Source organism: Peromyscus californicus, unplaced genomic scaffold, assembly GCF_007827085.1.
Source record: "Peromyscus californicus insignis strain IS unplaced genomic scaffold, ASM782708v3 Scaffold_22__1_contigs__length_63687245, whole genome shotgun sequence".
Taxonomy (NCBI): Eukaryota; Metazoa; Chordata; class Mammalia; order Rodentia; family Cricetidae; genus Peromyscus; species Peromyscus californicus.
In genome coordinates, this window is record NW_026294525.1 from 26,595,103 (window position 1) to 26,617,570 (window position 22,468).

At 42.6% G+C, this 22,468-nt stretch overlaps 1 protein-coding gene across 1 annotated transcript in view; it reads right to left on the reverse strand.

The window, feature by feature from the left end:
• The window catches only part of Arfgef3 (ARFGEF family member 3), a 164,761-nt gene that overhangs the window by 96,877 nt on the left and 45,416 nt on the right, over positions 1-22,468 (reverse strand). Inside the window, exons 4-5 of the mRNA XM_052751124.1 lie at positions 13,695-13,776; positions 10,883-11,014 (exon numbers count right to left, since the gene is read on the reverse strand). Of these exons, the coding sequence (XP_052607084.1) occupies positions 10,883-11,014; positions 13,695-13,776 (214 nt within the window). The remainder of the gene's footprint in view (positions 1-10,882; positions 11,015-13,694; positions 13,777-22,468) is intronic.

Below are 22,468 nucleotides of genomic sequence, written 5' to 3' on the forward strand. Positions count from 1 at the left end.
TAGCTTGAAGCATTGTAAAATCTTGACCTGCAGATCTGTAATCAAGGCTGGAAGGATAACTGGGACACTAACCATTCACCAGTTCAGATCCTGAATTGCGGACAGAAATGGGTGGTTGAACTATAATTCCAACCATGCCATTTCATCTCATGATACTAAAAATTCACTCATCTTAACTTGATGTGGCAGATAGTTAGATATTCCTTTCCTGGCTCAACTTGCCCTAGTTATAAGAAATGGCTATTCCAAGATGTTTAGAATTGTTTTTAGTCAACACAAGATTTGGGTAGAGTGCTTGAATATCCAACTTGCAAATTATTTCAGACTACTGTTAGTTTATGGTTATGCTCCAGGTTTATATATGGCCTTTATTTGTTGTACTTGTAGTAAATTATTGATATTCATTACATAGACCTTAGTTACCTAATTCTAGGAAATAATATACCAGTGATGTTCCTGGAAAATACATAAATATTAATTATAATGAGGTTACTGATTCACTTCAGCAACTGAACAAATTTCCTCTATTCCAATTTTCCTCCCCCTTCTAAATTTCCCATACCTACCACTTCTAACTAGTAATCTTACAAATTTTGTTTTAGAGACTACATTTCTCTACATTTTAATTCTTAATTTTGCTTTCTAAGCATCACAAATGAATAGAGTTGCCCCTCAGTATTCAAGGGATATTAACTCCAGAGCCTCACACAGATGTCAAAGTCTGTGACTGCCCAAGTTGTTTATACAAGTGGTACAGTGTTAGCATATAATCTACGCACATCCTCATAAATTTCACATCAGCTCTAGATTATGTATAGTGCCTGATCCAACATAAACAATGTATAAATAATTGTTACACTATATTGTTTAGGAAATAAGGACAAGAATGCAGTCACATTTGGTCTCTACCCCCAGTTGTATTTCCAACACCCTGGATATTTTTAATCCACAGTTGGCTGAATGTGCCAACCACAAAATTTGAATTATAGTAATTGTGTACATATTTATGTTTTTCCTACTATACGACAAGCCTTTGTCTTTGAATGCTTTGTTTTTAATTCCACATAGTTGATACATGCTGATAACAAAAACATTACTTGTTGAGGATTTTGCTATGCTACAGGTAGCCCATGATAACCACGAATCCAACCTCATGCAATATTATAAGCTTACTTAAAACTTTATAAGGTTTTGGAGGAATTTTCTTTTGTAACTCAGCTGTGTGGCTCTTAAACATGAAGTTTGCAAATGCCAACTCCGTGTTACCATGTGAAAGGCTGATCATGACTGGGAGTTCAAACGTCTCCCAAAGGTTCATGTATTCAAGGCTTCATCACCAGCCTATGGTGCCCATAGCAAGACTTTCAGAAGATGGGGAGGAATGAAGGACCTTAGGTCACTGGGGGAATGTCCTTGAAGGAGACCCCTGCCCCATTTATCTCTCTTTTTCTGGATACCAGGAGGCAATCAACTTTGCTCCCCCATTTCTTGCCCACTGTGATGTTCTGCTTTACAGAAGACTTTAAAGAGATCAAAAAAGCATCAGAGCCAGATAACCATGGTCCTCCTAGGTTGACTTTCTTGAATAGTTTGTCACCATGAAAGAAGACTGACTGACACACTGAGCAGAACTGTGTGAGTTGGAAAACACTGAAATTTAAAAGTTCCCTAGGGGTGTGTGTGTGTGTGTGTGTGTGTGTGTGTGTGTGTGTGTGTGTGTGTGTGTGTGTGCATGTGTTTCTTCAGTAAGCTTATTGTGACTTAATCTCTCTGCTGGATTTTAAGACACTGAACCACATTGACATGCTTGTTTCTCTCTTTTCTCCTTCCTGCTGAGACTCTCCTCAGGATGGGGATACTCCCTCAGATCATCTCTGCCTCTATAAGTTCAGGGCTTTGGATAATTTCAGTATTGATTTTAATATGTTCCAGGCAAGCTTCTCAGGTTTGTTGTGGAATATTAGTTAAAGATGTGTTACACTCTTTTATGTTGTGAAATATTTGTTGAATGATGAAAAGATATGTTGCATTCTTTTATGTTGCATTTGTTTAACTCTGTGAAGCTGTGTTACTTTGCCAACCTACAACACCTGATTGGTCTAATAAAGAGCTGAATGGCCAATAGCTAGGCAAGAGAGGGATAGGCCGGGCTGGCAGGCAGAGAGAAGGAGAAAAAGGGAGAAATGAAAAGGAGAAGGAGAGGAGGACACCAGGGGCCAGCCACACAGCCAGCTACAGAGTAAGAAGTAAAGAAAGGTATACAGAATAGAGAAAGGTAAATGTCCAGAGGCAAAAGGCAGATGGGATAATTTAAGTTTGAAAAAGCTGGCTAGAAATAAACCAAGCTAAGGCTGGGCATTCCTAAGTCAGAATAAGTCTCTGTGTGAATATTGGGAGCTGGGTGGTGGGCCCCCAAAGAATAAAAAAAACCAACCACACAGGATAGCTATCAAAGGGCTAGAGCCACTCATTCTGTGAGCCATTTACTAATTACAAACCTCTTCTAAAATATCCACATCATGATTCTGCAGCCTGTGCAATTGGACCTGACAGTTAGGGTAATTGGTACATAATAATCTACAAAACTATCTTTTCAAGCAAGTCAGCTGTAATTCAGTAGAGTTTGTCCTTCAGGAAATCAGAAATATAGATGAGGACATGCATTCTTTTATCATAGACAAAAGTTACCCTGGTTTAGGCTATCTGGAGGGTGCTACAAGATGAGAAAGAGAAATTCAGAAGAAACCTATGAAGCAATGATATTTCCAATCCTCTGGTTCATATTTTGAATTTATATGTATATATATTTTCTTATTACACCTCAGGTAATCTCATCTAATAACTAGAACAAAAATCAAAGATTCCAATGTCCTGAGCCAAGGTCTGTCCCAAGCACTACTTTTACTTTTTTATGACGTGTGTGTGTGTGTGTGTGTGTGTGTGTGTGTGTGTGTGTGTGCCCGTGCACACATGTGAGCCCATGTTCTTCCTCTACAGGAAGACATTTCTGTTCCTTCATTATGTTTCTTCATTGTACCTGCTGTTGCCCTGCAGTTCGAATACTTGGGAGGTTGGTTGACTTCTCTGCCTTTCAAACATGATACATTTAAGACCAGGCTAACTCGCAACCCAGCTACAGAGTCTTCCCAGAAAATCTAAAGGGCTGGAAGAGTCCTTCTGTCCCGGTGTCTGTTCAAACTCAGCAGTAAATCAGATCGCTCCAATTTAATGACTGATTAATGACCTGATAATATAGGCTACTCAATGCTAAAACACAAATCTACAACAGTCTCATTTTTGAACTCATAAGTCTCACCTGTAATTACAACGGGGTTTGTCCCATCTGTTGTTTATTCTGGCGGGCCACTGAAAATACCATGTGTCTCCTTCTCATCGCTATTAGTCAATAAGCTGGTTAGCAGGCAATTACTAAGCACATGCCAGCTGCTGTGCCAGGCACCAAAGGGAGCAGAACACCACCCCAAGTCTATCACCAGTTTTGACTTACTAACTAGTGGAGTTTCCATCCATGCGGTTTAGGAGTAACTAGCTGGAGATTGTGCGTGTCTTCCCTGAACGGGCTATCGTAGGACTGTAGCTAACCTCACGCACGCCTGAATGCATTTTCCTCTCTTCCCTCTAAGAAACGCGCAATGAAAACAGAAGAAGAGGTGGCAGAGGGGAAAACGTGCCAGCTGCCTCTGGGGACAAACAAGCCAGACTAGGTTCTCACGTGATAAGTGTCTTGGCAGACTTCCAGTTATCTTCAACACCGTGACCTTCTTTGCCAAGACTAGAGCTCTGGCGCGTGGCTGTTGAGGGTAAGACTACATTTCCCAGCCTTCTCTACAACTGTCTCTTGGCCTATGACCAAGTTCTAGTCCATCTTATGCAAGCAGACTCATTTTCTTCTTCCTTCTCCTTCCTTTGTCTGCTTGGCGACTGCACTGGATGTACTGGCTAGGGTGGGAGAGCCATTATGGAGTATAACACAGAGAAACAATACCAAGAAATGAGACTTTCTAATAGACGTGGTTCAGCCAATTCTGGCCTAAATTTATGGAAAGAGTGAAATTCTGCCACTTAGCTGAAGTGGACATTAGCATTTTGGTCTTCTCTTCCCTCCGTTTGGGTGTAGTTGTCCTGCTTATCTGGTTCTGGTTCATGCTTTTTAGATCATTTCCATTCTGAAGTTCACTTTGTCAGAAGAACCTTTTTTCACGTCTTTTATACATGCCCTCTCTCAGGCCCGTTTATAAATATTCTTCTGACCGCTGGATTATTTTGTCATTGTGTTTACCATGGTTTATGTAGTCTTTTATATTTAATGACTTCTGCCTTAATCTTTAACCTCCAAAGACCGTTTTTTTTTTGTTGTTGTTGTTTCATTTTCTTCATACCATAGGATCATTTGTGTCCAGCATACTGCCTGGCACACAAAAAGCAATAAAGTATTTATTGAATAAGTGATTGAGATCACTGAAGGATGTTTCTGCTCCCCTAGGAACTCAGGATTCTAGAACATTCAGAGTAAAAATTCAGATCTTACACCTATGCTTGTTTAACTTCAGACCATAAGGGGAAAGTTTTCAAACATTAGGTTAGAGTAGTTCCCAAATATATTCAAATGACACAGCACCCAGACATGGTGGTACTTATAAAAAAAAAAAAAGAAATTAATGGATAATATATGAACCTGATCTCACAAAGAATGAGTAAATGATTTAAAGGGAAAATTATAGTTATAGATTTTGCATGTTTATTCCTTATTTTTAATCATTAGCCTAAGAAAATGATTCCGAAGGGTAAAAGAGAAAGGAAGAAAATGTAGTATTATATCAATGTTATATGCCAGGTAGAAAAAGATAATCTCAATCAACATTAGCAGCAGGAGGGAAAGCTGTCTAAAAACAAACTACTCAGGAGAACCATACACTATTAACTCATCACTGCACTTAACGCACATACAGTATGCTGTAAGCTTGTTAGACTGACCCCCAACACCAGCAGTTAAAGAGTTATGCACAACTTCAACCTCCAACAACAGTACATTATGGAGTCATACATTTTTCATCGATCATTGGATTTTTTCCTCCGTGCTAAAGACAATTATAAATCATCCAAAGTGCCTCCATGGCTTATCCCAAGAAGGGATTTCTTTGCCCTTTGATATAAGAAGACAAACAACTCAATCATTTCACCCTCAACACTGTTGATGATTATCCCTTCCATGGTCCACAGTAGAAGCCCAGCTGCCCAGCATCAAAAATGTCAAGCCACTGGATAAATGTATAGTTGTTTAGATAAATGTATCAGTGGTGAAAGACTTTCCATTAAAACATTGAAGACTGGGGGTGGACAGCTCCATGGGTAAAGTGCCCGATGTGTAAGCATGATGACCTGGGTTCAATCCCAGAATTCCTGTGCAAAAGCCAGATGTGGTTGGTATGTTCTTGTAATTCAGGTGCTGGTGAGGTGCAAACAAAGGGTGCCTAGGGCTTGCTGGTTAGCCAGATGGCTAAATCAATAAGCCCCCAGTCTCAGTGAGACAGCCTGTCTCAAACAATAAGATAAATGGTTTCCTGAGAAATGATACCAGAGGTTGATCTCTGGACTCCAAATATACATGCTCACATGCACACAATCACTTGCACACACACACACACACACACACACACACACACACACACACACACACACACACGAAAAATATTATTATTGAGAAGAAACTTAGACATGATCCTTCTGGGCTGGGGATGTAAATCAGTGGTAGAATGTGCCCAGTGTGCCTAAAGCTCTGGGTTTCACCTTCAGCTCTGCAGAAAAGGAAAATAAAAAATAAAAATGGTCCTTCCATGTATTTTTTTTCAGCCTTTTATCCCAAAGGTTGACTGTAGTGTTGGTGCACATTCAGAAGCATGCTTTACCTGCTTTCTGAGAGCAGAGTTCCAAGTGTACACGCCAAGGCTCAGAACTGCCAACCAAACTGCATAAGTGCTACATTCAGGATTTCCTTACCTTTGTATGTTCCGGAGGAGTCAGGCTTCTGTCATATAAAAACACTTGATGGTAGATGCAAGGCCCTTCCCTTTTCTCCCTCTCCCTCTCCCTCTCCCCCTCCCCCTCTTCTCCCTCTCCCTCTCCTCCCTCTCCCTCTCCCTCTCCCTCTCCCTCTCCCTCTCCTTCTCCCTCTCTCTCTCTCTCACACACACAGGTCAATTTTTCTTCAATGCCTTTGCCTCCAGGTCATTAGACAAAAGCCAATGTTTATAAAAACTGCATGACATTTCAATGTGCTGTTGTCAGAGGCTGTACATGACACCTTACTTTGTATTGTTAGAACTTGATTAACCAGACTGCAAAACCCAATTTGAATCTCATAGAGTGAAGGAGGGCAGATTAATTCTCCAGGGGGATACAGAAAACACAAGACTCTTTCAGCTACTCCCAGCTTTTCCCTTCAGTAGTTCGGGCCTTAAGCTTTCTGTTCGGCCATCTACACAATGGAACAGTAATGTCTACCACCTGCAGATCTGTCAGGGTAGATGTAGCAGAGAAGGGAATCCACTGTTTAAGAGAATAGATTTCCCCTCAGGCTGAATTATGGCTCAATACTAGCTGTATGACCTTGGTATGAATGTAAGGTACTTGCGAAGTGTCTGACACATAATAACTTTTAAATAATCAGCCCTTGTCATTTCTCCTTTGAAAATTATAATTACCCCACTAGCGTTCATCTCTATTATCGGAGGATGTACATAAAATAATACATCCAATAGTAGAACTCTCATCAAATGGCTTTAGAGGGTCACGTATCATATCCTGTTTTATCGCCAAAGCCAGTCTGCACTCTCTAGATAGGATGCACACGTCTCTCTCCTTGGCTTCCTGAGGCAGAAGGCCAGCCATAATTCCTTCCAGTCTTTGAAGGCTAAGCCAGCTGTATCAGTTAATAACCTCACTAAAGGTTATCCATTACAAAGAAGGAAAGACCTAATTACTGCAGTCAGCAACGCCGTCAGTTATATCCACGGCTCCTTGTAAATTCTGAGTGGCATTTATGGAAATGACGCATGCGAGGGGAAAATGTTACCAAAGCAGACACACATTTAGCTTAAATATTAAATAGCCTCCTGCCATCTAGGAATCCATTTCATAGGTAATCTATCTTTAGAGAAACCTTCTTTCTGGGGTTCTTTAGAATCCTGACACTTTATTTGTTCAAGCTATAAAATTTTTATTGGGATTCCATGGCCATTTCAGTAAATCAAATTTGCCTTCTCTCTCCCTAAACAGCGAAACTGTGTGGAACAGCTCCCACAATAAGTGATTTAACACCATTCCTATTTAATTTGTTAGAACCAAGCACCACTGATTTTTTTTAACCCTTTGACTGAAACTCTAGAATCTTCTAAGTGAGACAAACTGCTTTCCTTGAAATCTTGGCTTTCATTATCAGCTAATTTTGTTTGTTCTTTTGAAAATCGCTAAAAGAGAACACATATTTTTCTCTCCAGAAACTTAATATTCTGGTTACACATTCTTTGGAGTGTGACCTGGTTCAATTTCTTATGTTCATAAACACTACTAGTAAGTATGTAAATAAAATCCATGATAGACATTTAAAAAAATAATAATAATAAAATAAAACCCTGCATTACAGGAAGTTAGCTGGCTTACAGGCCATTGAAAAGAGACAGCACCTCTCAAGTGAGAAAAGTGAACTTAACTGTCCCTCCCTGGGATTTAAAATGCTGTATCAAGTGGTGGCACTATTAAGGACTTCTTAAGGCCCATTAAGGGAAAGCTACTAGTTCCTGAACAGAAGAATGGAATCTGAGTTCTGCCTCTGGCCCTGGGTACAGACATGACATTCTGATTTCCCCTCAAAGAGAGAATGTTACTATTTCTCCCTGAAGAATTAATCTGACTGGGCCGGTCAGTCACCTGGCTAGGAGACCGCCCAAAGGAAATCTGATTCACTGACAGATGTGCTAAAGAGATGGGAGGGGTCACTTATGTAGACTATCACATCGTCTGCAAATAGTGAAAGTTTGACTTCTTCCTTTTCAATTTTTATCCCCTTGATCTCCTTTCAATGTCTTGTTGCTCTAGCTAGAACTTTGAGTACGATATTGAATAAGTATGGGGAGAATGAACAGCCTTGTCTTGTTCCTGATTTTAGTGGAATCACTTTGAGTTTCTCTCCATTTACTTTGAGGTTGGCTGTTGGCTTGCTGTAAATTGCCTTTATTATGTTTAGGTATGTTCCTTGTATTCCTGATCTCTCCAAGAGCAGCACAGAGATGGGCTGGGAAGATTGCTCAATAGGAAAAGCGCTACCCATGAGAACGTGATGACCTGAGCTCGGATCCTCAGCACCCATGGTGTGGGCAGCATCCATCTGTAATCCCAGTGCTGGCAGGGACAGGAGGTTCCCTGGAACTTGCTAGCCTGATAGTGTAGCCATATTGGCCAGCTCCAAGTTCAGTGAGAGACCCTGTCTCAAAACACAAGGTGGACAATAATCAGTGGAAACATCTGTTGTAGAATATTACTTTAAGGTGTGTTACTTTTGTTTATGTTGCATTTGTTTAACTCTGTGAAGCTATGTTAATGTGCCTGTGTAAAATACCTGATGGTTTAATAAAGAACTGAATGGCCAACAGCAAGTCAGGAGAAAGGATAGGTGGGGCTTGCAGGCAGAGGGGATATATAGAGGGAGAAATCTGGAAGGAGAGAGCTAGGAGCCAGAAAAGGAGGACAGCAAGGGCCAGCCACCCAGCTACACAACCAGCAAGTCATGGAGTAAAAGATTTACAGAAGTAAGAGAACGGGAAAAGCGTAGAGGCAAAAGGTAGATGGGATAATTTAAATTAAGGAAAGCTGGTAGAAACTAAGCCAACCTAAGGCTGGGCATTCATAATTAAGAATAAGCCTCCATGTGTGATTTATTTGGGAGCTGGGTGGCAGGCCCCCCAAAAGAGCCAAAAAACCCCTAACAACAAATATCTGATATCAATCTCTGGCTTCCACATAGAGAAGTAAACACATCTAGAGGTGGTTATAACCTGGTTTATATGAGTACATAGCACATAGCTGATATATATATATGAGAAGGCCAACTGCATGCTGCAGAAGCAAAGAGAGTTAAAGATAAATGAGACTGGAAAAACCAGCCAGCAGGGTCTCACTGTCTGCGATTTCTAAGACTCACTTGAGACACTAGAGAAAAGTGCATACCCCTAGGCCCATCTCATCGGTGCCCATTGAAAAGGAGCAGGAAGCAGTGGCAGCATCAGGAACATAGAACTTTCCAGAGAACTTTTTTTTGACAGATCGCATGCCAAGTGTTTATAAACATTGCCTTGCTTCGTACTAAAAAGAACCTTATTGGGTCAGCACTAATAGGAAAGAAGATGATGTCCCTGAGTTTGAGGCCAGCCTGGTCAACAGGGTGAGTCCCAGGACAGGCAGGGCTACACAGAGACATCCTGTCTAGAAAAACAAACAAAACAAACAAAGAAAACAAAGACGAGAAAGTCAAGACAGAGTGGTGAAGGGCTCTCTCCCAAGATGTTCTGCTGTGAATGGAAGGAGGGTCAAACCAGGCAAGCAGACTTCAGAGACTAAGTTCCTGATCAGTACCTATTCTCCTCACCAACCATGTCAAACTGGGGCAATACTGAAGACAATCTCTTCCGGTGGAGAAACTGAAACCTCAACATCGAATGCTTTGTCTAAGACAGATCCTTATGGTGCATGTTTAGGAAAAAGTCAACCACTACCAGACACCATCTGTTCTCGAACATTCTTCTACACATGTTCCTTTAGGGAGGAAAAGAGCCGACTGTGCTAAAAGCCATCTTGTTAGTTCATGCTGTGCTTCTGTGGCCACAGTGTTGTTCTAGGGCAACGTCCACCATTTCCTACCCAGCATTTGGTTACAGATCACGACACATGCCAATCAGAATGATAGATTCCTTATTTTGGTAATTTTTCAGAATGAAGGATGGAAAGGAGAGATACCATCCCTAAAGGGAGGTGGTAATGGACGAGGAGGGAGATAGGACTGATATAATCTGTAAGTGTGGGGGTGCATACATGGGTGCCTGTGTATGTGGGGTGGGGGTGCACATCTGTGCAGCTGTGGGAGGCAGAGGCATGAGTGTACACTGTTGCATATATGCACGTGGAGGCCAGAAGTTGACTTCTATTTCTTTCCACCTTAGTTTTAAAACAGGTTCTCTCAATGAACCAGAAACTCATCGCTTGGCTAGGACTGATTGGCCAGGAAGCCCACAGGACTTGCCTATCTCTGCCCCACGGCTGGTGTTTGATTAGAGATGAATGCTACCTTACCTGTCTTCCATTAGGGTATTAGGGATCCAAACTTGGGTCCTAACACTTGCTCAGCAAGCACTTTCTCCACTGAGCTACCTCCTCAGGTCTGGCTGATAGAATTTGAGGGAGAAAATAAATCATAATTCTGATACGCTTCTGAAGGGTAGCCTTCCTGCTGCCAAGCCGGCCATGTTAAATCTCAGTCTACGGCAAACATGATTAGTTCTTTGCTTTGGTGTAGTGCACACAGGTAGGCATAATACCCAGATGGTCAGGCTGATTCCATGCTGAAACTACACACATTTGATATGTCAGATCAGGGCAGAGGCCTTACTTATCAAAGCTGTCCCTTGTCACTCCTAAACAGTCAAGGTGAGCTTGGAGGACCACAGCCAAGATGGTAAGCGTCTGTTCCAGAAAAGAAGACTGTACTGCAATGATACAGTCACAACCGAAAGGCAGCTTTGAGATAGTAAGTGCCGGGGTCACCATGTGCCTCTTTCCCGTTGATGCACAATGGCTCCCATGTCAAACCAACCTTCATCACTTCCACCTGCAGGTCTTCATTGAGCGAAGGCGTCACTTTCACGGCATTCAGGATCTGATTGAGCAGCTGCTTCTCGTCCGAGTCTGTCTCCATGGATACGAACCTCTCTTCTGCCAGGAGCTTCTGTGAAGAGGCACAAGGCAGTGATTGCAGCCTTTTCTGTTATAGCTTGTTATGTACAATGCTCATTTTTCTAGCTCAGGAGCATCTAGCTGGAGGTCAGGCAAGAACTCATGCTATGTACCATTAAAAGGAAAAAATGCACAGCACTTCAGAAGAATGGGCTTTGGAAAAGGTATCTTTGTAATACTAGGTAACTCATTCTGCATTTCAGCCAGTAAAATGCTGTGTGCTAGCCATCTAGGTTATTCAGGCAGTTGGGAATAAAGAATGAGTGTGCAAAGAGGAACCCACCCCACAAAACAGTCACTCCCAGGCACACTTTCACTGAATGTAAGTTTTGTCACATGAAAGGAAAAGGTCTTGAGGGCACAAGTTCATTTTTCAGATATCTATGTTTTGATTACCTAACATGAGCCTCATTTATCCAGAAATTATTCCTAAATCCACAAACCTGACTATATATCCCACTAGAAAAATGAAGGAATTCATTTGCATGAGGACATCAGGGAGTGGATTAGGCTTTTCGCTACTTTGGGACAATGCTTATTTTTCCAAAACTACTTCTATGCTTATGAGCCTGCAATTCTACTCCCTCACACTTCTCTAGAGCCACAGAGATGAAGCATCCAAAGTGCATGAAGAATGTGGCCCTGGGAATGAGCAAAGGGCTTTCGGCATGGCCTGACCCTGGAGAGTGCTACACAGCTTGAGTCACATTCTCAAGTCAGAAGTGTGCTGGCAGTCACGGTCCTGCTATGCTGTCTCACCCTGAAAACCCCAATTCTCACCCACAAGGTCTACCATTAGGGTGTTCTGAACTTGTGCAATGGGTATTTTTTTTTTCCCACTGAGACTCATAGGACTTTATTTATTCTTGGCCCAATCTGTTCTTTTCCATTGTAAGTTAGCTGCAGTAGGGATTCGTTTAAAGCCTTATAGTATCCCTCAGAGCAGTCCAGAGCTGAAGTTCATATATAGAGAAACTGTCTTACAGTGAGAAAGGCTTGGAAGCTCTGCATTTGTGTCTCAAGTTACCAGGTCATAGGGAGCAAGGGACAGACTCATAAAAGGAAGACTTGGCCATTAATCACCAGCAGAACGCAGTTAAGCTAGCTCTTGAAAACATGGGACAGCAGCTTTGAATGTGTCAGAATTGGAAAAGAAAAATACGATGGGAAATCTACCTGATACTAAAGAGAAAAATGCAGCAGGTCCAAACAATTCCTTATTTATTTCTATGGATGGCCCAACTCCACAATTCAAAGGCCTTTGAAGAACGCTAACAATGATGCGTTAACATTTCCTACACTTTTGTTTGTTAAAATACCGTTATCTACTTCCAATCCACTGAGGCTAATGGGAACTGACTTCTGACTCTTTCTTAGGGTTTCACTCTTACAAGGCCATAGGGACTCTGAGCCTAAAAATCCTGGGAAATGGCCCATGCTAACACGAAAGCAGAAGTACAAATGTCACTGCAGCCATGAACTTCTCTGTGTGTCTCTAGAGACCAAACGCCTTATAAAATCAATGTGTTTACGCAGCCATCGCCGTTCACAGTTGGGATCAGGGCCGCTCTGCCTGGTGTGAAACACAAACGCTCGGAGAAAGACAAGGGCTTGAGCAACCTCACTTTTTTGATTAGACCAAAGAATTTCTTTTTCTTTTCTTCCCACTTTTGTTCTAGAAACATAATCTATTAATCCATTCACCAATCTAATTGTAGAATAAAAAAAAAAAGCAAACAAGTTCAGATTCAGAAAGACAAATATGATTTTTTTCTTCTTATTCCTGGGCTTGTATTTTAGAGAGAAACATAAACAAAATCATACATGTGTCAGTAGAAGGAAGATGTCTAGAGGGAAGAATAGAAATGGGGGAGGGGGGCTAAGAAAGGGGAAACAGAAGTTAGGGGAGGAGAAACAGAGGGGCTGGGGGGAGGGGAAAGGAGAGTAGGGTGGATACTGTCCAAGTATATGATATACATGTATGAAATATCTTTATAAAGCCTCTTTACCAAGCATGGTGGATATATACCAATCAAAATGCCATGTCACGTTCAGGAAAGTGGATTCAATGAAGATCATCATATTCAGCCAGTCCCAGAAAAACAAGTGCCATGTTTTCTCTCATTTGTGGTTAGCAGGTGTCATTTGATATTAAAAAAAAAAAAAAAAAACACGTGTGGATACATGGCATGAAAAATAGACGAGAACTGTGTAGGGAAACAAAGGGACTGATGGGCGTGGGGAGGGAAGAAAAGGAAAGCCAGGGGATATGTATAATATGTACAATATATTCAATGTATAATATATTAATTGTATGAAAATTTAATAAGAGAAATTGATGAAAAAATCATGTAAAAATCTTTCTAGTTTACTATCAATCCCGATTACACTGAACCACAGATGTGGAATGCAGATGAGATCGGAACTGATAGGAACTTCTCGGGGCTTAGCTGGGTCCCTGTGAATCAATGCTTGACTACAGAGGTTCAACCACGTAATGTTGCGTCCAGAGATATTCTGGAAGCTATTAGATCTTACCCCTTATATAGCTATCGTCTTGATTCAATCACATTTTTAGAGAGCCAGCATTTAAAATGCTAATGATTGGCTCTTTCAGTGCCAAAGAGGTCTGTCAGCTTCTATCACGTGACTGCATCCAGTAAAAGTCATACCTGCATCCCTGCCAAAGCATGTTGGGCCAGCTTCACGTTCTTTGACTCCAAAGCCAACTGGAGAGGCAGCAAGCATTTCTCCCTGGCAGACACAGAAGTAAGTACAACATGTGAGCTCGGCAAAATTGGCAGTCATGCACTGTAGGCCTTATGATGCACCCCCACCCCCACACCAATCCCCTCCGCCACTATTCCAATCTCCACTACCACCACCACACAAAAATTTAGAACCCATCATGAAATGACACGACTTAAAAAGCAACAAAGCTGTGCAGATGACAGTCCATCAGGAGCTTGCCTTCTTAATGTGGCTACAGGAAGAACACATACAATTACTTCCTCTAATGGGTAGACAGTACGCTAATTACAACACAGCAGGTCTGTGAACATGCTTTTTCCTTCCCCAGATTAGCGAATTGCTCATATCCAGTACACCATGTATGAACAACTCCAGGGAGCAGCATTTCCATCAACTTCTATGTCCCGCTCAGAGCCTTTTCCCTACCTGGGAGGTCATCCCATCCCCACTACCATTCTTTATCCGTATAAATTAAAATTCTACTAATTTGCCAATTCCTCCCCAACTCAAAGAATACAGCAGTCATTCATAATTTTAAACTTTCTCTCTATAGTCTCTCTCAAGTCCAGAATACACAGTTCCCATTACATAAATATAACTACACAGCTTTGGTCAATGGGAGACAGAAGCAAACAATATGAAGGACAGCTACTTGGACTGCCTAATGCTTAAAAACAAACAAACCAAACAGAGAATTGAAGTGTGTTAGGAATTAGCTAAAAGAACCACAAAACCAAAAATATTTTGTATTAGAGTCATTCACTTTAAATAATTAAACAATAGGTCGAGAATTTTAATCAACCCATTATTTGCAATTTTAATCAACTCATCATTCCCCCATGGGTTCCAGTGTACAAAAGAACAAATGTCACTTCATTTTTCCTGTCTACCCCCCATACACCAAAGCAACTTTTTTTAAAATCTGTTTATATTTTCAGCAGAAGCCAGAAAGATAAGTGAGCGAGCCACAGGCTATACTCTAGGGTTTCATTTGTGGAGGAATAAGGGTCACTGCTCCAGAATACAGTGAAACAGAAAGTTAATTATAGCCTTGATTCCTTCCTGTCCTCCCGACAGCTCTGCAGCCTTCCTGTGGAATCTTCCACCATCAGCTCCCCACGGATGAAGTGAGAGTCTTTGACACTGCCCGATGGCAACTGTGGAGACAGTTGACAACAAGCTAGCAGGAACAATACTCAGTGCCTGGTCCTTCTCACCTCTCCCCTTGCCAACCCGACGATCCAACATCCATTTTTATATGACAATGGACAGACAACGTTTCCAGTTTACATGAGGTACATCCTTTGGCAGATAGATGAATTGCCCAAGTATGTGACTTCCAGATGGGTGGCTATAACTTTGTCGCTGTTATTAGTATTACCTGTCCTCCACAGTGACAAGGTAAAAGTGACAAGGTAAGCAGTTGATTATAGAAGAAGAGATGTGACTTCCAATTTTGTTTCTTTTGTTCAGTCATAACCAGTTCCTGAGCTTGGAAAACTAATCAGAAAGTTGAAAACAGGGTGGGAGGAAGAGGGGTCATGGACTGATGGGATCACAGCAGAAGCAGCCCTGGACTTTACCTGTAAACCCTGAAACAATCAAATCTCCATCAGGATGAATTTACTAGGAAAGAACGTTCATCTCCAATTGGGAGTCAGATCTAACAGGGAGGGCAGAGCACCGAGAAGCAGCCCAGGAAGTTCAAAGCCCTCACAGTTGAGTAGCTGGAGTAGGAGCCATCCATGCGGTAGGTGCAGGCTGACACTGCACATGCATTGCGTATGCTAGATCAAGGCTTGTGTGAGTGACACATTCAGCAATCATAGTCATTCTTTCATAAATGCCCCCCCCAGAAGCAATATTGTGTTCATACACAACGGAAAACTCACCACCACCCATCTGCACCCATCCTTCCATTTGCACTGAGTCCCTATAGCCCTTACCCCATGACTGATCTGAGCTAGGTTTCGGACCAATTCCAGGGCTGCCAGGCTGTACCACGACTCTGAAGCCCTTTCCTAGCCTGCTCTTCCTGCTGTCAGGAAGTCAGGCCTAGTAGGGTGGGATTGTTTCAACTAGGTTTGTGCTGAGTTGGAAGGTATCAGTCGGTGGGCTATGGATTCATCCAGACCTGAACCAAATCCCCATTTTGTTAGGTCTTAGTTTCCCACCCATTAAAAAAAAAGTGTTAAAGTCAATCCTGAGCTGGGCACAATGGTTTATACGTGTAATCCCAGAACTTGGGAGGTTGAAGCAAGAGTATTGCTGCAGGTTTGAGGCCGGTCAGGTCAGATTTTGTAGTAGCGAGACTCTCATGCAAAATAAAATAGACTAAAAACCAATCCTGAAGCGTTGAAGTGAGGAGTGCGTGGTCTGCAGAGCCGGGAGTGGCAGGACTTTCCAATACAAAGACAGGTAACGTGAGCTATGCATTTCACAAGGTCTCTGTTAAAACTGCCTGACTCTGTCAGATACAGAGGCAGCCACAGACAATAAATAAGCCACTAAACATGGCCATGCTCCAATAAACCTGCATTTACAAAGCCAGGCAAGGGGCCAGATCAGCTCTACATTCTACTGCCCAGCCATGGCACAGATCATGCCTTAGGACATGGGCTAAGCAGATTAAGCCTTCTCATGTATCCAGAAGGTTTTCACAGGACGTGGGGCTAACTGCCTTGGAAGGACATCACCAAAACCAAAGACAGCACCAAAATCTCTCTTAGAAAATAACTGAAGAAATAGCACTGTAGGCAAAGACTTTACTGGGCATTAGACCAAGGCATTCTGTCCATGCATTGAACCAACATTTGGTATCTACAGTGCGCCAGGCACCATGTACAGATCTGGGTACGAGCCAACCAGGAACAGAACAGAGCAGGTGCCTTTGCTCATTAGTATTCGGAGTGAACTAGAAGAAGAGAACTGCTCCTAACATGGACTGTTTCCACATATAGTTTTCTCTATAACTACAACTTTAAATAAGCCTTCCTATCCTCAGGTCACACTAGAGAAAGCTTGGGGTTCAAGAAGTCTTGCAGCCTGCCCAAATCCACTCAATTCAAATACATTGGAGACAATTCACATCTAACTCTATCTGGCACCCTAAACCAAATTCCTCCAAACCTCCACTGGTATCAAAATTGCAGAGCAAAGCTAGAACAGTTGTTCCTTAACCATTTTTATCTCACAGATATGAAAATAAATCCAGCATAAAAGGGGATGGCAGAGGGGAGCTGTATTCTCAAACCACATTACACATACGAATGAAAATGTCCTTGTGAAACTCAGAACCATGTACAACGAAAATAGACCAATTAAAAACATCATTTAGGGGCTGGGGAGGTAGATGGCTTAGTGGATAAAGTGCGTGCCACATAAGCATGAGGCCTGAGTACAGAAGCCACATAAAAGCTGGGCACTGTGGCAGCCACCCATAACCTGAGCACTTGGGACACAGAAGATTCCCTACTACAAACTGACTTAGCTAAGGTAACTACTTCATTCTACTGCTCTGCTAAGCACTTTGTCCAGCGGCTATTTCTGCTTACAGATTACAGTCCATCATTGAGGGAAGCCAGGGCAGGAGCTCTAGCAAGAACTTGAAGCAGAAACCACGGAGGAATGCTAATGATCCTGTGCTCACCCCTCCCCTCTCCTCCTTCCAAAGAGTTATTTATTCGTGTGTGTGTGTGTGTGTGTGTGTGTGTGTGTGTGTGTGTGTATGTTCACCATGTGTGTGCAGGTGCTTGCAGAGGCCAGAAGAGGGTGTCGGATCCCATGGAACTGGAGTTAGAGGTGACTATGTGTTGCCTGATGGGAATGGATTCTTAGACCCTCTACAAAAGCATCAAATGCCCTTAAACACTGAGCCAGCTCTCCAGCCCCTTAGCCAGCATATATACATATACAAACACACACACACACACACACACACACACACACACATACATACATACATACACATATATACATGGACATTGCAACTTGCTAATAACCACCTGTGAACATGATCAGAAATGAAAATTTCTAGTAAAACCACATGGTTTTCAGAGTTGGAGGTGATTCTTCTTTAACGCCCTGGTGGAAATATCAACAAGTTACTTTATATTTGTACAGTATGTTTATACTCCACCGTACATATGCATATGTAATGTCCCAGGACCTTTGGCCCAGGGAAGGTACTCCCCACAATGGGCTAAGGCCTTATACTAGCTAGTTTTATATCACCATGACACAACCAGCTCTCATTTAGGAAAAGGGACTTTCAATTGGCCCCTGGGTATACTTATGATGCATTGGTTTTTGATTGATGATTGGTGTGGGAGGGCCCAGCTCACTGTGGGCAGTGTCACCCCAGGGATGGTGTCCTTGGATCCATAAGAGAGCCACGAGGAGAACTCTAGTAAGCAGCAGTCTTCCATGGCCTCTGTCGCAGTTCCTGCCTCCAGGTTCCAGCCTTGAGTTCCTACCCTGACTTCTTTTAATGGTTGATTGTGCTGTGGAAATGAAATATAAACTCCTTCCTCCCCAGGTTGCTTATGTTCTGGGCATTTGACCACAGCAGTAAAATCCCTAAGATGGGCCTCCTCCATCAATGAACCATCAGGACAATCCCCGCAGACTTGTCCACGGGTCAATCTGATCTGGGCATTCCCTGACTGACCCTTCTCAGGTGACGCTAGGTTGTGTCCATTGACAGTCAAAGCTCATTTGGACACTGTGATTGGCAAGCTCTGGATTTAGTGGGTCTCTGCCTCAGAAAGTATAAAGTGGAGAGCAACCGAGGAAGACACTGGACATCACCTTGGGGCCTTCACATGCACACGGACACAAGCACCCACACACATGTGCCTATATGTACGTAAACACACATATACACATGACACATATATACACACACACACAAATTACTTAAAAATAAACAAGTAGCTAAATGTATCTGTCAAAATACTTTCTTCCAGACGAGCCTGTATTAGTTACTTCCTGACTGCTGAGATGGAACACTACGACCAGGGCAGCTTATAGAAGGAAGTATTTACTTGGGGCTTACACTTCTAAAGGGATAAGAGTGCATCACCACCGCTGCAGGAAAAATCCAGCTTCAGGTAGCCATGGCAACCGGAACTGGAAGCTGAAAGCTGAGGGCTCACATCCGGAACCACAAACAGGAAGCAGAGAGAAAACCAGGGACGACAGGAGGCTTTTAAACCTCAAAGCCACCCTCAGTGACACTCCCACCAACAAGGCCACACCTACTAAGCTCCTACAAACAGCATCAGTAGCTGGGGTCCAAGTATTCAAACACCCAAGAATATGGGGACATCTCATTCAAACCACCACAGGAGGGAATGTATTGTTTTCCAGGAGACTCACGCTGCTCCCCTCTCCCAGCATTTCCATGGGGATCCCTTGTCACCTCACTGAGGGGAAAGAACGCCGCCTAACACAGTAGAAACTTCGGGGTCTGCGCTGAGTCAAGGGATGTTTTGAGGGCTTGGCTGGGTTTAGGATTCTGCTAGATAGTCTCTGACAAGATTCTACAACGATCCCTGGGCAAAGGATTCAGGGGGACTGCTGTGGGATGGTCTGTATGTCAAATATGTCTCTGATTGGTCAATAAATAAATCACTGATTGGCCTGTGGCCAGGCAGGAAGTATAGGCGGGGCAAAGAAAAAAATAGAGCTGAGAAGTGGAAAGCTGAGTCAGAGAAACACCGCCAGTCGCCATGATGAAAAACAGCATGTAAAGATGCCGGTAAGCCATGAGCCATGTGGCAAGGTATAGATTAATGGAAATGGATTAATTTAAGCTGTAAGAACAGTTAGCAAGAAGCCTGCCATGGCCATACAGTTTGTAACCAATATAAGTCTCTATGTTTACTTGATCGGGTTTGAGAGGCTTGGGACTGGCGGGTGAGAGAGATTTGTCCTGACTGTGGGCCAGGCAGGAAAACTCTAGCTACAAATGGTGCCCAACGTGGGGCAAGAGTTTCCACCTAAAACCTGAAAAAAAAAGATTCTAAAACGGAGCTAAAAACAGTTCCTAATTGTCTCTCTCAAATGAGCGGCAGCCTGCCGGTTTGAGCTACTGGCAGGTTCCTAGCGTGCATGCATGCTCGACCTGCAGTATGGTGGGAATGAGGCCTCTGCAAGTGACACATTAAGCTGTGTGGTGGATTTAGCCTTTACTAGTACAAAATAAAAAAAAAAAGAGGTTTCTGGGCTACACGCTGCTTTGATAGAAACATAGACCCACTATTTCTGAGAGTTGATGGCTCCCAGAGCTGGCGAAAAACGTATCACCGCCATGTTGGAAAGCTGAAGTGGGTGGAGCCAACAGCGCCAGTGCTGTTTCAGGCTTAAAAGACTACAGTTCAAAGCAATAGGCTCAAGCTAATATAAAAAAATAAGCCATGTAAAGATGACTACCACACAGAGAATCTGGATTATGTTCTCTTTAATATTCGTAACTAAAAAAAAACAATTGATTACAAAAACTGTTGAGTTATGCCAAAATGTATATTTTAAAGGTACCTTGACTTCAAAATTTAGATGTAAGGATATGTTGCTTTGAAAAGGAGGCTCTGCTTTTGTTTCCACAGAAAGCCAGAGGCTATGGATTTGTTCCAAATTAAGATACATCAGGTTTGACCAGCCAAGACCACCTGAAAGGTCTCCGATGACACCATGGCCCAGATGATCCAACATCCAAAACCGTTTCAAGGCAACTGGCTCAGACAATACACCCTCATGGACTACTCCATAATCCTAAAATATTCTTTATGTCCCCATAAGATACAGCGCCCCCCTCCAGCAGGAAGTAGTAAGAAAAGCTACGCCCAAATTCCCAAATATACCAAGCTGACTTTAGAGATGTGTAAAGGTTAAAACCTTCCTTTTTAAGAAAAGAAAAGGGGAAGTGCTGTGGGATGGTCTGTATGTCAAATATGTTGCTGATTGGTCAATAAATAAATCACTGATTGGCCCGTGGCCAGGCAGGAAGTATAGGCGGGACAAAGAAAAAAATAGAGCTGAGAAGTGGAAAGCTGAGTCAGAGAGACACCGCCAGTCGCCATGATGAAAAACAGCATGTGAAGATGCCGGTAAGCCATGAGCCATGTGGCAAGGTATAGATTAATGGAAATGGATTAATTTAAGCTGTAAGAACAGTTAGCAAGAAGCCTGCCATGGCCATACAGTTTGTAACCAATATAAGTCTCTATGTTTACTTGGTTGGGTCTGAGTGGCTGTGGGACTGGCAGGTGAGAGAGATTTGCCCTGACTGTGGGCCAGGCAGAAAAACTCTAACTACAGGGGACAATTGACTGTCCTTACATCCAAGGCCCCTCAGACCCTCTTATCTTACAGATCCAGAGCAGAGGCTCTGTCTCAGATCCCAGCTTCAGCTGGACAGGAATGCAGGAATCAGCAGAACTCATGGGGGACATCTGATTTCCTCCCCTGCCCTGTGGTACCATTAAAACCCTCCAGCCTTCCTTTCGTAAAGCGACTCTAATGAGTGTGTGACAGGCCTGTTAATTGGGGCTCAGGATGAGATTTATAATAAAGATGCATCATTGCACACACTCGGTCCCCTTGCACCTTCCGAACACAGATAAATCATCTTTTGATCATTCTAGACACTGTCTCACTGGGGGGAAAAAGCATAGGAAAACCAACATCTATTTCCGTTTAGTGACCACTTTTTATGCACCGCCATGTGTGAATTCATTCTTGCCTAATTAACTGAAGGCAGCAGGCTCCAGTTTCATGTCCTGACATGCCATTATTTCTTGAAAAATAATTAGCTGTATGCCATTCTGACGCCAAAGACATTATCGTGTGGCATGGTGTCTGGCCACGTCAGGGAGACTAAACCCGGATCCTTAGCGGCTCTGTCACAGATCACAGACCAGCTTTATTGGGCTTCAAGGCAACAGAGGACAAAGGGAGATTTAAAAAGAATGGGAGAGAATTACAACTTGCTGATAATTACCTGCGAACAGGAGCAGACATAAGAATTTCTAGTAAAACCACATCGTTTTTTTAGAGTTGGAGGTGATTCTTCTTGGATGCCCCGGGTGGGAAGTATCAACAGGTCACTTTATATTTGTAAGGTATGTTTACACTTCACAGGACTCCGATTTGAGCCATGAATTAAGTCACTATATGATAATAGAGTATCTCTTATTGAAATCAGTGGCTTTTACATGCAATATGCCATGTTATACAACTTCATATTTACCTTCATAATTATAACATATAAACATTAATTACACAACCAAAATTCGTATTTCATTGAATTATGACTTTTGAAGGTGCAGATTCGCTATGCTTTGAACATGGCTTGTTGCCACCAAAACTCACATCGAAGTTCAGTCCCCAGAGCAGTAATGCTGTGACGTGAGGCTGGGTAGGAAGTGTCTAGCCACAGGGGATGAGCTGTCCTGAAGGGGTTAATGCTCTCTCTCAGGACTAAGTTCTTGCTTTCTTGGAACTAGACGAGTTGCAGTTAAGCGTGAGTGGTACCAAAGCAAACTCAACTTTGTGTTCTGTCTGTAGGTACTGATTTGTCCCTGCCCTGTTCCCCAAGCTGGAAGAAACACATCACCACCAGAGGCCAAGACGCCAGACCCATGATTTTCAACCTCCTAGACTCCAGAACCATAAGACCAAACAAACATCTTTT